The sequence below is a fragment of the Protopterus annectens genome, chromosome 8.part0 (assembly GCF_019279795.1).
Source record: "Protopterus annectens isolate FY-2018-M chromosome 8.part0, PAN1.0, whole genome shotgun sequence".
Taxonomy (NCBI): Eukaryota; Metazoa; Chordata; order Ceratodontiformes; family Protopteridae; genus Protopterus; species Protopterus annectens.
The window spans coordinates 455,317,051-455,330,501 of NC_056741.1; the positions used below are offsets into that span (position 1 = coordinate 455,317,051).

The 13,451-nt window shown below is 36.7% G+C and overlaps 1 protein-coding gene across 3 annotated transcripts in view; it reads left to right on the top strand.

Moving 5' to 3' along the window:
• INTS3 (integrator complex subunit 3) overlaps window positions 1-13,451 on the top strand; it is a 2,345,436-nt gene that overhangs the window by 751,269 nt on the left and 1,580,716 nt on the right. For all 3 annotated transcript variants that reach the window (XM_044079970.1, XM_044079971.1, XM_044079972.1), the window contains one exon: window positions 3,523-3,602. In XM_044079970.1, coding sequence (XP_043935905.1) covers window positions 3,523-3,602 — 80 coding nt within the window. The remainder of the gene's footprint in view (window positions 1-3,522; window positions 3,603-13,451) is intronic.

The following is a 13,451-nucleotide window of genomic DNA, read 5'->3' on the forward strand; positions in this document are numbered from 1 at the left end:
CAAATGGGGGAGCCCAGATATAGACCTGTTTGCCTCCCCCCAGAACCATCAACTGGACAGATTTTGCACAAGGATTCCCCAGAAGCTAACTTGGAAAGTGGATGTTCTATCCTTCAGCTGGAAAAACCTATCAGTTTATGCCTTAACTTCTCTGCCTCTGCTCTCCAAGGTACTACTAAAGATCAAACAGGACAAGCCAAGGACAGTTTTAATTGCACCAAACTGGCTTCACCAACACTGGTACCCACTCTTGTGCTGTGTGTCACGCTTGGCTCCATGGCACCTGCCTCAGACTCCTTCCCTGTTGTCTTAGCAGGAGAACCTGATTCTGAACCCTCAGCTGCAAACCCTGAACCTAGCAGCCTGGCTAATTGCCTAATCTCTCCTTTACCATCCCTCAGTAAATCAGTGATGGATATCATTTTACAGGCAAGAAGGGTTAGTACTAGAAAATCTTATGCTGCAAAATGGAAAATATTCTGTGCCTGGAACCAGTCTCAAGGAATGATTGCAGCAGTGCCCAATTTACCTCAGATTCTACAATACTTGACTGAAATGCTTCATAAGGGCCTGTCTTTTTCCTCCATCAAAATTCATGCCTCAGCCATTTCAGCTCATTATAGCACAGAGCCTCCCATCTTCTCTCACCCACTGCTAAAGCAGTTCCTTAGAGGGGCCAAAAATTTAAGGCCACCCAGGAGAGCTCCAACTCCAGCCTGGGATCTTAACTTTGTCTTGGAGAAACTCACTCTTCCTCCTTTCGAGCCAGCTGGTACTGCAGATTTAAAATTTCTTTCCTGGAAAACAGCTTTCCTTTTAGCAATCACTTCTGCAAGAAGGGTATCTGAATTACAGGCCCTTATGGCAGTGGAACCTTTCATCATCTTTCATGTGGACAAGGTGTCCCTCAGAACCAATCCCTCCTTCATGCCCAAGGTGGTATCCAGTGTGGCTCTTAATCAGTCCATTCATTTGCCTACCTTCTTTCCTAACCCACAGAACAAAGGGGAATGAATACTGCACTCTTTAGATGTGCACAGACAGCTTAGATCCTACTTGGACAGGACTAAACCTCAAAGGAAATCTGAACAACTGCTGGTGGCATTTTCTGCAGGGACAGAGGGGAAAGTTATTTCAAAACAAACCATTTTAAAATGGATAGGCCACTGCATTCATTTCTGCTATAAGCACCATGGAAAACCTATCCCACAGGGCATCAGACCCCATTCAACCAGGGCTGCATCTACCTCTACAGCCTTTCTCAGGGGCGTCCCTACTAGGGACATCCTAGAAGCTGCTCCCTGGAGTTTTGTACATACTTTCACCAAGCATTATCATTTGCCAATTTTCTCTAAATCCAGAGCTGGTTTGGCCACTGCAGTCTTGCAGGGCCTTATAGCTGGTCCTAATTCTATTTAAATTCATCCTCCCAACCTTAGCTTTGGGAATCTACCCAAATGTAATGACTGCAACAGTGAAACATGAAGAAAATAGTACAATTGTGTACACTTACGATAAATGTAGATGTTCGAGTGTATTCACTGTTGCAGTCCTTGTTACCCTCCCTCCAGCCCCCTTTCTTCTTTTGGCTATACCTCTGCTCTCACTTACTATGCTCTAAAATCTTTTTGGTTTATTTGCTTTTTTGTTGGTGGTATATCCTTGTATTTATAGATTTGATTGCTCCCCATTAGGGGGGGCACCTGACATCTGGGGCAAGAAAAACTGATGTAATGGTATCGGCTGCATGTTTTATACCCCTGACAACCTGAAGTCATGGAAGAAGGGACAGCAACCGATGCAGGACCCAAGACTTTGTTAATCAGGCCGACTGAAGGCTACTGCAAGCAGATAACCCAAATGTAATGGCTGCAACAGTGAATACACTCGAACATCTACATTTATGGTAAGTGTACACAACTGTACTTTTCGCTTGGTTTAATAACCTCTGGGTAAATTTATTTTTATTTTAAATTGTTGGAAGCCATCTCTTGAATTAAAATGGAAGTTTGAACTGATTTTTGCTAAACAGCTGTAGGATTCTTTACAGCCGGTGTTTTCTTCACCTTTTCTGTTTGACTTTTTTCAGATTCTCATAATTTCTTTTTTGCTGGCAGTGTACTTAGTAGCCAGTAGCTGAATTTTACCCAAGTAACAATTTCAATGGCAGTTCTTTTTCTCAATTTCTGTTTTCACAATGAGAGAGGCCTTCACAGTACTAAGTACTTGGCTTTATCCACTGTAGGGCTACATATGTGAAGGGTCCAGTGGTATTTCAACTAATGTATGGAATTGTAGCAGACATTACAGGAACAGGTTCCTCTTAGGACATAAGAAGCTCCTCTGGAGAGACGGTGAAAGAGATATCAGGCTGGGTGTGCCACTTAACTTACCTTGTCCAACAAAACAAAAAATAATGAGCAGTTGCTTTGGATTATATATGTAGAGAGCACTTGGCAACTCTAACATTACAGAAACTGAGGTCTCTTGGTTAGAATTCCATATACAGCAGTCAGAATGAAACAGTGTTACTCAACTACATTTGACTCATTGTACTTTCAGACTCTTATTTTAGCCAGAGTTGCTAAAGGTGGTAAAAGGCAATACCACAGTAATGAGATATGCCAACAGACATGGAAGTAATCACCACTGTCTTTGTGACAGGCACTGCTGTGCTAGCAATAGAATATGCTGACAAAGTTCCTTCTTAAGGCTACCTGTATCTCTGTACAGGAGAACAAGGGCATTCTGTTTTCCACCAAACTCCAGAAAATGAGGAAGGAAGACACTGCCATCTTGTTGCATTTACTTCAGATTTACTTTTGCCTTAGCAGAGCCAAGTCACTTTGTAAAGACTTATTTTTGCATTCCTAATTTCCTTTTCAAAACGTAGAAAGTAAAAAGGTTTCAAAAACCTGCATTCAGCCACTGGTTGAGAAGTACATTATTTTCTTTCTCCATAAATGTGCAGGACACGTTTCTTTTTCTGGGATTCAGTGCACACTGCACCAAAGCTGTGGCTGCTGCTTTTCCACTTCCTACAGGTAGAGGGCATCTCTGTTGTTCTGACTGTTATGATGTGCATCGGCTCCTATTTATTGGACTGGGAATTGTTTCAAGACTTTTTTTTTAATAAGGCAGTGCTGCATCATGCATTTGTTGCAGCCTTCCCACAAACTCAGTTTCTTGTTTTCCTTTTCACACCATTTCAACTTTTCAGATATCCTGCTACATTTCTTCTGAAGGAAACATGACCTATTGGTTGCATTTGCAAGGAAATTACAAAAAAGAAAAAAAAACATACAAATATTCTAGGAAAGTATTTCAAAGTAAGTAAAGGAAGGCATTTACTTTATATGTGTGTTTTAAACCAGGTTTAGATTGCAGAAATGTGGATGATTTGGAAAATTATATTTTTGTAGCATCATAGCCTTGCATGTAAGACAGTGAAATTCCATTCATTAAAGCAAGAGTTATGCTCATGCTTTAAATTTAAATTGCTTTAAATTTATTGTCTTGTAGAGCCTGCAATCCTAGTTATGCATCATTCAATGAAACCTCATCCAGCCATCACTGCCACACTCCTGGACTTCATGTGTCGGGTAAGCTATCTCCCCTTGCTGCAGAGCATCATTCTTTAAGAAAATTTTGATTAAAAAAATTATTAGAAGAACTTGTATTATTTGTTTTAGTGAATCAGCCAGTGTATTCATTGCAATTTGGTGTCAGCTGTAGGTTGTTCACCTGATAGCCACCAGATTGTACTACATAGACTAAACTGACTTAAATGATTTGGAAGTAGTTGCTGCTGCTAAAAATGGCGGGGTAAATGTTTTCCCTTAATCCCTCCTCATGCTTTCCTAGTGACCCTAGATATAGTATGCAAAAAATCATCGCATTTTAATTTTTTTCATTGTTGCTTTGCTCATTGGATTGTCTTGTCTGCAGCTCCTAGAGTCTTTACAAAGCATCTAGATCTAGCTGTTGCTTTTCGCAGAATGAGGAGACTAAGTTTTCCCATTTCTGAGCAACCTTCCAATTCAGGCTTCATCCCAGGAAACCTTATGGTTGCATCTGAGGTTCACCATGTCTGTGCTGGAAAAATTGGGATTAACCCTTAACCTCAGGAAGTCTTCTCTGACACCTTCTCATGATATAGTCTTCCTAGGTTGCAGACTAAATACCTTGTAAATGACAGCTTTCCTTCCTCGGGAAAATGTTTGTTCTTTGACTAACTTCTACCAGTCCCTGCTCCGTCTGCCCACTATCTCAGCAAGAGAGGTTTTAAGAGTCTAGGCTGCATGTCAAACACAATTCTAGTGGTACCTTATGTCAGATTATAAATGAGGAAGATCCAGTGGTACTTCAAGATGTCCTTCTGTATCACTGTTGCAGTATTCTTCACCTTGGGGATTTCCTGGCAAAGATAGTCCATTGTTTGGCCAGTATACCAAAGCTTTCAGCTCTTATAGGTGCCATACATCATATGGATGCTCCCTGAGCAAGACGTAGCACATGAAGGTGTGACATATGGACACAAGCAGTCAGAAATTCTTTGCTGCCAATCTGAATACCATTATTGAATGTCAGGCTGAATGCCCTTCTGCTGTGCTGGTTACCAAGCCATGTTTTCAGGTAGGTGCACATTTTTTTTTCTTCCTTTCCATGTTGTGGTTGTGTTCATGTCATCCCAAAAGGGAAAATGTCAGTGTGGGAGGCAGATTCCTTATAAAGACTGTCACGACCAATGTCTTTTTTTGTTTGGGTGCTTCCCACAATCATACATAGTGTTCTGTCTGTCAGGTGTTTGTGCTAAAGATCCTACATAGTTGCCTGTTCTCTTTATCCATAAACCTATAGAACCATAGGTTCATAGGTAGGTACTAGGCTATCTGCCCGAGGGCATTTATAAGCCTAGCCAGAGTGTGTCGGCTTTCGCCAACCTATTGATTAATTAACTGATCCTCTGTGAAACAGAGCCAATGAAGTGATCCCAGGGGTGTATTTTCTGTTACCCATCCACTTGTCAAGGTTTCTCTTGAAGAGTGTTAGTGAGAGGCTCTGCCTGATGTAATTTGGAATTTTGTTCCAAAGCATGGGGAGTCTCTGTGACAGGAATCTATCCCTCCAGCATGTTCTATTTATTATTGTGGCGAGGTTTAGCTCACTAGAGTGTGTGGCTCGCAGTGACTTGGATTTCTTTAGGTGGAGCATGTCCATCAATTCTAAGTTGGACATGGCGTTGTAAGTCAGGCAGAGATCACCTCTGAGTAAGCGATATGCCACTGAGTACAGCCAGAGTTTTTTCAGTCGGGCTGCATAGGACATATTTTTGAGGCCAGTAATCCTCTTGGTGAGGTACTTTTGTGGTCTTTCCAGCTGTTGGAAGTGTCTTGTGAGGTACATCCCAAATGGGGCATTGTACTCTATGATGGGTCTAATGAGTGACTAGTAGAGGGGCACTATAACCTCTTTATTTCTTGATGCGAACCCTTTAGTAATTAGATGGGCCACATAGAAGGATTTTCTAACTATTTTGGCAATATGATTGTCAAAGGAGAGATTACTATCTACCTGGGTCCCCAGATCTCTTATTACCTCTTCTGTATTAAGGGGGCTGTCACCTATGTGGTAATTTGTGGGTGTTTTGTTTTTCCCAAATGGGATGACTATGCATTTTTTGGCATTTAGCTTGAGGCCATGACTTTGACACCAGGTGTCGGTCTCAGTAAGGTCCTTTTGGAGGATGTCCGTGTCAGCCGGAGAGTCAATTATGGCACCCAGTTTGCAGTCAATGGTAAACTTGGTTAGCCATAGTCTTCCTATGTTTGACTGTACTTCTGAAAAGTATATGCCGAACAGTAGGGGTCCCAGGACCGAGCCTTGCCGGACACCACTTGTGACTGGTTTAGAGTCGGACCTGGAGCCCGCTATTCTTATCGTGTGAGTTCTGTCTGTAAGCCAGATGGCAGCCCATCTCATGACATAGGGGTTTATGTTCAGACTGGTGAGTTTTTCTGTAATACCCGAGTGGGGAATGGTGTTGAAAGCCTTGGCGAGGTCAAGGTAGGCTATGTGAACCACCTTTCTCTCGTTTATGACCTTGGTGACTGTCTCGAAGAAGTCAACCAGGTTTAGTAGGCATGATCTGACCTTAACAAAGCCGAACTGGGTCGGGTCAAGTATTTGGAGGTTTCCATTGTCTTTGTTAATGAGTTCCATGATGATGCCCTCCATAGCTTTGCAGACCAGGCTAGTCAGGCTTATGGGGTGACAGTTACCAGGGTCAGTTGTGGCCCCCCCCCCTTTGTGGAGAGGAATAACCGTTGCTGTGCGCCATTCTGTGGGCACATAGCCTGTGGAGAGGCTGAGGTTGAACAGCGTGTTTAGGTGGGGGGTTAGTTCATTCTGTAGTTCATGCAAGATGCAGCCTGGGACACCATCTGGTCCCATTGATGCTGTGTTTTTGGCTTTTGAAAGGGTTGGTGTTCTTCATGTTTCACTGTTGCAGTCATTATATTTGGGTAATCTGCTGGCAGGTTGCCCTCAGTCGGCCTGATTAACAAAGTCTTGGGTCCTACGTCGGTTGCTGTCCCTTCTTCCGTGACGTCATGTCGTCAGGGGTATAAAACATGCAGCTGACAACATTACATTAGTCTTTCTTGCCGCGAGGTGCCTGAAGCAGAAGCAGTTCGCAAGTGCCGGTCGGCCGACTCCTGAAATTTTCGTTTTCGAGTTTCAGATCCGAAGTCTTCAACTAAAAAGCTAAGTACCCCATTGGGGAAACTTTTTCTTGCTCCTTACCAATGTCAGTGAAAGTTAATAATTGCATTACTTGTGGGAAGCAAATACCTCATAAGTATTTTCATTTTTACTGTATTCCTTGCCTAGGCCCTGACCACAACATACCTTGCTGTCGGTTCTGTGCTTTATTTAATCAGCGCACTATCAGACGTCTGTACATTTTTGCTTCTAAATATTTTGGCTCATGCTTTAATTATCCAGAAATGTTGTCGTTAGCAATCCGACTACCAGAATACCTAGAAAACTCAAAGAAAAAGAGACAGGCCGTTGATGTCCAAAACTGCAGACGACGCTTCTCCTAAGCCAGTCACCAGTTCACCGATACTCAGTGAGGCGCTTTCGCAGCCCCTGATACCTGCTACGTCTGATTCGCAGGCCTCGACTGAGACCCATTCGGAGTCCGGTATGCCGCGAGATGCTTCAATTATGGAACCCGTGGATGTCTCAACCTTGGATGGGTCCGGGGCCACTTTGCAGGCACCGACTTCTGAGGGTGTTTTCAGGCCTACAGATTTGTATATTAGACCGACGCCATCTTCAAAACTAAGGCCAAAATCTCGACCTATGCCTAAAAAACTGATGCATGGGCCACATGTGCAGGCCCCTATGCCTAAAAAAACAAGTGATCAAAATGGCTGAAGATTTAATTACTCTGATTGGGGTAGCCAACTCCCCCCCCTTCTAAGAGGCCTAGGCAAGAAGTTGATTATGAATCTTCTGAACAGGATTCTATTTCTTCTGACTCTTCTAATGAACAGGTATTGTCTATACCTACTTATGAGGACTCTGATGCAGAAGATTCCATTCCTTCTGCTTCTCCCCTTGCGGATTTTTCTTTTGGGGGAACTTTGCATACCTTAAGGGAACATTTCCACTGGGAAATCAGGATTTTTCTGAATCTAAAAAGAGACTTGGGGATTTTCTTCTTCTTCCTCAGCATAGGCCTTTGGCTATACCCCCTGTTCTAGACATTGTTGATGATGTTTTTTTCAGAATCTAGTATGGCTTCTGATTCTCTTCCTCTGGTTCCTTGTAAGCCAGACAGATACTACAGGGTTCCTGACTCCCACAAATTCCTTTTCAAAAATCCTGTTGCAGATCCTGAAACCATTTCTTAGGGTCCCAAGGGCATTAAGGCTTCAACTGCTAAAATCCTACCCCTTCTGATAGAGATTCCAGGGCGCTGGATAGATGGGGTAAGAAGGTTTACACTTGTGCAACCCTGACACTTAGGTCTTTAAACTGTCAATTTCATATGCTAAAATATCAGCAGCATATCATGGGACTGCTTAAATAAAAAATTATGTTGATTTCTTTTTTTTAAAACAAGTTTATTGTTTTTAACATACAAAATAAATGTCATAACAATTTTATACAAGCAATTAAAATAGAAATCGTTATAACATTCAATAAAATAACCAAAGTATTTACAAAGACATCCACTACAAATCAAATCAATTGATTAAACTATAATGTCATGCTATTGAGACTAAGATTTTTTTACAGGTTTTGTAAAGTATCCCATATAATATAATAAGATGTTTTTCTAGTAGTTCTTGATTTTATCGTCATCAATTCCATATGACACACTTCAGTCATAACATTTTTAAATTCATTAAATGAAGGAGGGGTATCTGAAATCCAATTTCTGGTTATTATTTTTCTAGCCACTGCTAGAATAGACCATAATAAGGGAAGTTTATCTTTTTTAACACTTTTAGGAACAGGTGTGTTAAATAATATAAGTGATTTAGAAACAATGAAATTATCTGTGAAAAGGGCCTGCAAAAAATCATTGATTAACTTCCAGTATTCCTTCAATTTTATACAGTCATAAAACATATGTGCCCAATCAGCATTTATTTCTACATTACATCTTTTGCATAAGTTGTCTTTATTATTTATTTTATTCATCATTAAAGGTGTATAGAAGGATCTATGTAAAAATTTCCAAGTAAAGTCTCCAATTAATGGATGGAAGAAGTAGTTTTATAAGCAGATTCCAATATATATTGTTTATCTTGTTGTTTTGGTGATTCACCATTAATGGAAATAAAATAATTCCAATAGGTATCTGAACTGTAATGAGTTTCTTCTCTGATAATTTTATGTATGTATGAGAGCTTACCTTTATCAGAAACTCTATGTTGTAAATTTAATATCAAGTAATCAATCAGTATTTGAACAGATTCTTTAACTGTTAAAGACATTAAATCAATTTTATTAATAAGATATTGTCTAAAAGTCTGAATTTCTAACCAACATGTTTCTCTCAAATCAAATTCTTGCTTTAAGAAGTCTAAATTTTTTACTTTATTATCAGACAGCAACTGATACCAATACTTTAGATCATTCTCTGTGACTAAAAGAGTTCTTTCAGAGGTGGTTGACAAAAGCATACCTTGTGTATACATTATAGGGAATAGAATAAAATTCCATTCCTTATACTTAGGATGCATGAATATAAAATTGCGATAACTGATAATAATGTTTAATGGGTAACTAACTACATATTTTGGTGTAATGGATGAAGTACAAAATTCTTTTAGTAACCATAACAAGGGGGTTATTTACAATAATATTTTTATGTATTAAAGAGATTTTCATGAAGTGAATGCTAATTAGTTCCCAGTAATCTTTCCATCTTGCAACATATGACTGATCTATTAACAAAGTAATAACTTTTATAATAGAAGAGATAGTATATAAATTAAAGTCTGGAAATGAAATGCCACCTTGAGACCAGCTATTAGTATGTTTCTTTAATGCAATCCTAGGTCTATTAGGTGCCCATAAGAAATTTAACATTAGTGAATTCAATTTCTTAATAATTATTTTTGTAGGTGGGAGTATTATTGATTGTATTAAGTATAATATCTTAGGGAATACTATCATTTTAATAATTGTGAGTCTCTCTTCCATGGTAAAAACATATTGTTCCAGCTATTGAAAAGATTTTGTATATTAAGAAGACAGGTACTATAGTTATTATGTATAATAGATTTGATATCTTTAGTTAATATTATACCTAAGTAAGTTATCTGACCTGAGTTGGGTATATATTTGTTAAAATCATTAATGAGGACATTTTTTCGTGTGTATATTGGTAATATTTTAGTTTTTTCTTCATTGAATATTAAACCAGAGATATTTTTAAAATCCATCATTTTATCAAATAAGGACTGCATAGAAGAGTTAGATCCAGCTGATGTAATTAGAACATCATCTGCAAAAAGTTGAATTTTAGATATTGTATTTTCATCTATATCAAATCCTTCTATATCAGTACTGTTTCTGATCAAATTAGCCCAAGGCTCCATTATTAAAGTAAATAATAGTGGAGAGAGTGGACACCCTTGTTTTGTACCTTTTAAAATGGGTATTTTTGTGAGACATATGTTCCTATCTTAATGTAAGCCAATGCTCCTTTATATAGATGTTCAATTAGATTTACAAATGCATCTGAGAATTTTGTGCACTTCAGTAAGATAAACAAGTAGTCCCAACTTACTGAATCAAATGCTGAACTTATATCGAGACTAATAAGTGTTAAATCTTTCTTTTTCCTATTTGCAAAATCAATTAACGTTAAAGTTCTCCTTATATTATCAAAAGTATTTCTATTTACAATAAAGCCTGTCTGGTCTATATCTATAATGCCTGGGATGATTGTCTTTAATCTATCAGCAAAAAAATAAACATTTTATAGTCAACATTAAGTAATGAAATAGGTCTATATGAAGTGCATCTGGTTGGGTCTTTATTGGGTTTTAAAATTGGTGAAATAAATGTGTATTGCCAAGATGGGGGAGTTGTTAACTCATTTTGGGCCAAAATAAAAACCTTATGTATTAATGAGTAAGTACTTTTGGGAAGAATTTTATAGATCTCTGGTATAATACCATCATTACCTGGTGCTTTGTTTGATTTAAGCTTGTTTATTTGTGTAATAACCTCTGTATATGAAATATTTTTATCCATTAGTTTAGTCTGTTGTTTATTAAGTTTTTGTTCATGTTTGTAGTTATAAATTTCTTTATTTTATCTTTAGGCTCCATGTTAATGTTATTATGATTAATTTTGTGAAAGTGATTTCTAAATTCATCTAATATTTCTGGTAAACTAGAAACATTCTTCTTTTCCTTGAGAGAAAATTTCTTTGATATGATTTTGTTTATTCAACCTTTTTGTTTTGTTTTTAAGTCTATGTAAGTATTTGGGACTTATTGAGTAAGACAAAAACTTATATTTCTCTAATGTTATTTTAACTTTATGAGTTAAAATTTCTTTGTATTTCTCATTTAATTTATTTATTTCTTCAATGACTTTTTGTCCATAATATTTTCTTTATTATTATGTTTGTATGAGTCTAATTTGCTTTGAATATCTAGTAATTCCTTGTCCCAAGATTTCCTTTTATTATTATACCATCTGATACTTTGTCCATATAAATATGATTTTAAAGCATCCCAAACATAAACAATGGAGACTTCAGGTGTATTGTTTAAGTCTAAAAATGTTGCACTTCTGAAAGTATATAATCTTTATAGTCTTTTAGTTGAGTTAAGTATGCTGGTATCCTTTTGATCTGAACATTGTAAGTACTTTTTATCATAAACTCAAAGACAATTGAATTATGATCTGATATAGGACATGAAATGATTTTAGAATTAATTAAGTCTGTAACCATCTGGTTAGAAATAAAGACTCTATTTTTGAATAAGTTTTATATCTGTTAGAAAAAAAGTGTATGGTAATGATTTTGAATCTATCTGATTATTAATATCATTCAAATGATATAAATTAACAAAATCCTTTAAATGTTTTGCATTAGATGTAATTTTCCTTTTTCCTATAGTAGTAGTATCTTTTTAATGTAGGATACAATTAAAGTCACCTGCTAAAATAATATCTCCTATAGAAAATGATATGATCTTATTGAGATGGTGTTTCACTGTATTAATGCCAATTCCTGGTATCCAATATACATTGATTAATGTATATGTCTTTCCATTAATCTGTATTGTAACCTTACAAAACATTCCTTTATCATCTTTATAAGACTTAATAATTTTAGGTATGGGCATACTTTTATTCCATAAAATAGCCACTCCTCTTTTTTTCTGAGTGTGTTCTGAACTAACCAAGACTGTATATTTATTAGTGGCTAATTTATCAATATCCTTTTTCAGGAGATGTGTTTTTTTGAAGGAATACTAAGTTGGCCCTATGCAAATTAATGTATCTCATTAAACTTGCCCTTTTACATGGGTTATTCAGTCCATTAATATTTAAAGAAATTCCTTTTAGAGAAATCATTTAGCTTTTATAAACATATAAAACATATAATCAGAATAACAATTAACAAAATAAATGATATTATACCTCCTCCTTTAGGTGTACCATTAATTATAGCTGTATTTATTGAAAATCTTATGGGATTTTGTATAAGCTTCACTTTTATTTGTAGTGACAATAAGTTTATAAAATGTGTTGTGGATGTCAGAACTATATACAAACAACAATAAACAGGTGAAAATAATAATAGGATTAAACGTTGCACCCAGCCTGGAGTTAAGAACTCCAACTTTGAGTAGCACATACCACTCAAGTTATCCCCCTATCCTAAGCAGCAGTACCTCAGCTGCCACCATATCAATTCAATACTAACTATTATTAACTAAAGTTAACCTCATTTAATTAGATTATCTAGTAAGACAAAGCTAAACAATTTATAAATCAGCTTCATATAAACAAATAAGAACATTTAGAAAACAGCTCATATTACTATGTACATCTATTTTGTAAAATACACTCATAATCAAAATAGCATTCTAATAAACTTGATAATGGGAACCGAGAAGAGAGAGAGAAAGGAAGAGAGAGAAAAAAAAAGGAGCATATCTATATATTAGTTTATTAAAGGTTTGTAAAAATAAGTTCTTATGTTCATTTGGATTCAATAACTTAGGCTATAATGGTTCAGACATTACATATATTAGGGTATTCCTACTTTCTGCCATAGAAATGCAGTTAACAGTTTTAAAAACTTTAAATTACTTGCACCAAATCTTTCTTCTCATACTTATTATTGCCAGTAAATAAAATATTTATACTCATACATATGTTTACAGGTCATACTGCACAGCAATGATAATTCCTAGTTATACATAAATCATTGTGATGAAAGCCATCTGTATTTTATATATCTGAACTGCAGCTTTAAAATATGTCACATGACAGTTTCTTCTAAAATATAGACATAATGATACTTGTGCTTGTCAGTTAAGGCAAATGATTTATAACATTATATATGTTTAAATCATAAGTATTTATATACATTAATATGCTGCAGTCATGTAAGCTTTCAAAAACATGTGTATATGTGTTTTACCTTCTATGTCTTCTAAAATATCTCACTTGCTTACTATGGCATACTGAATCATTTAAAATCATTATAACTTTCATATTTTATAAATTACATCTTAAATAAGTGAGTTGTTATAAAGAATAACTCACATTTAGATGTCATAAAGTTCGTTTTTCATCACAAAGTCGCATTTACAGCAGTTCTACTTCCTGGAACAGTGTTCTTGAATCTGCGATGTGTCAGTGTGAAATCAGGGGTCAAAGTTCAAAATGACTGC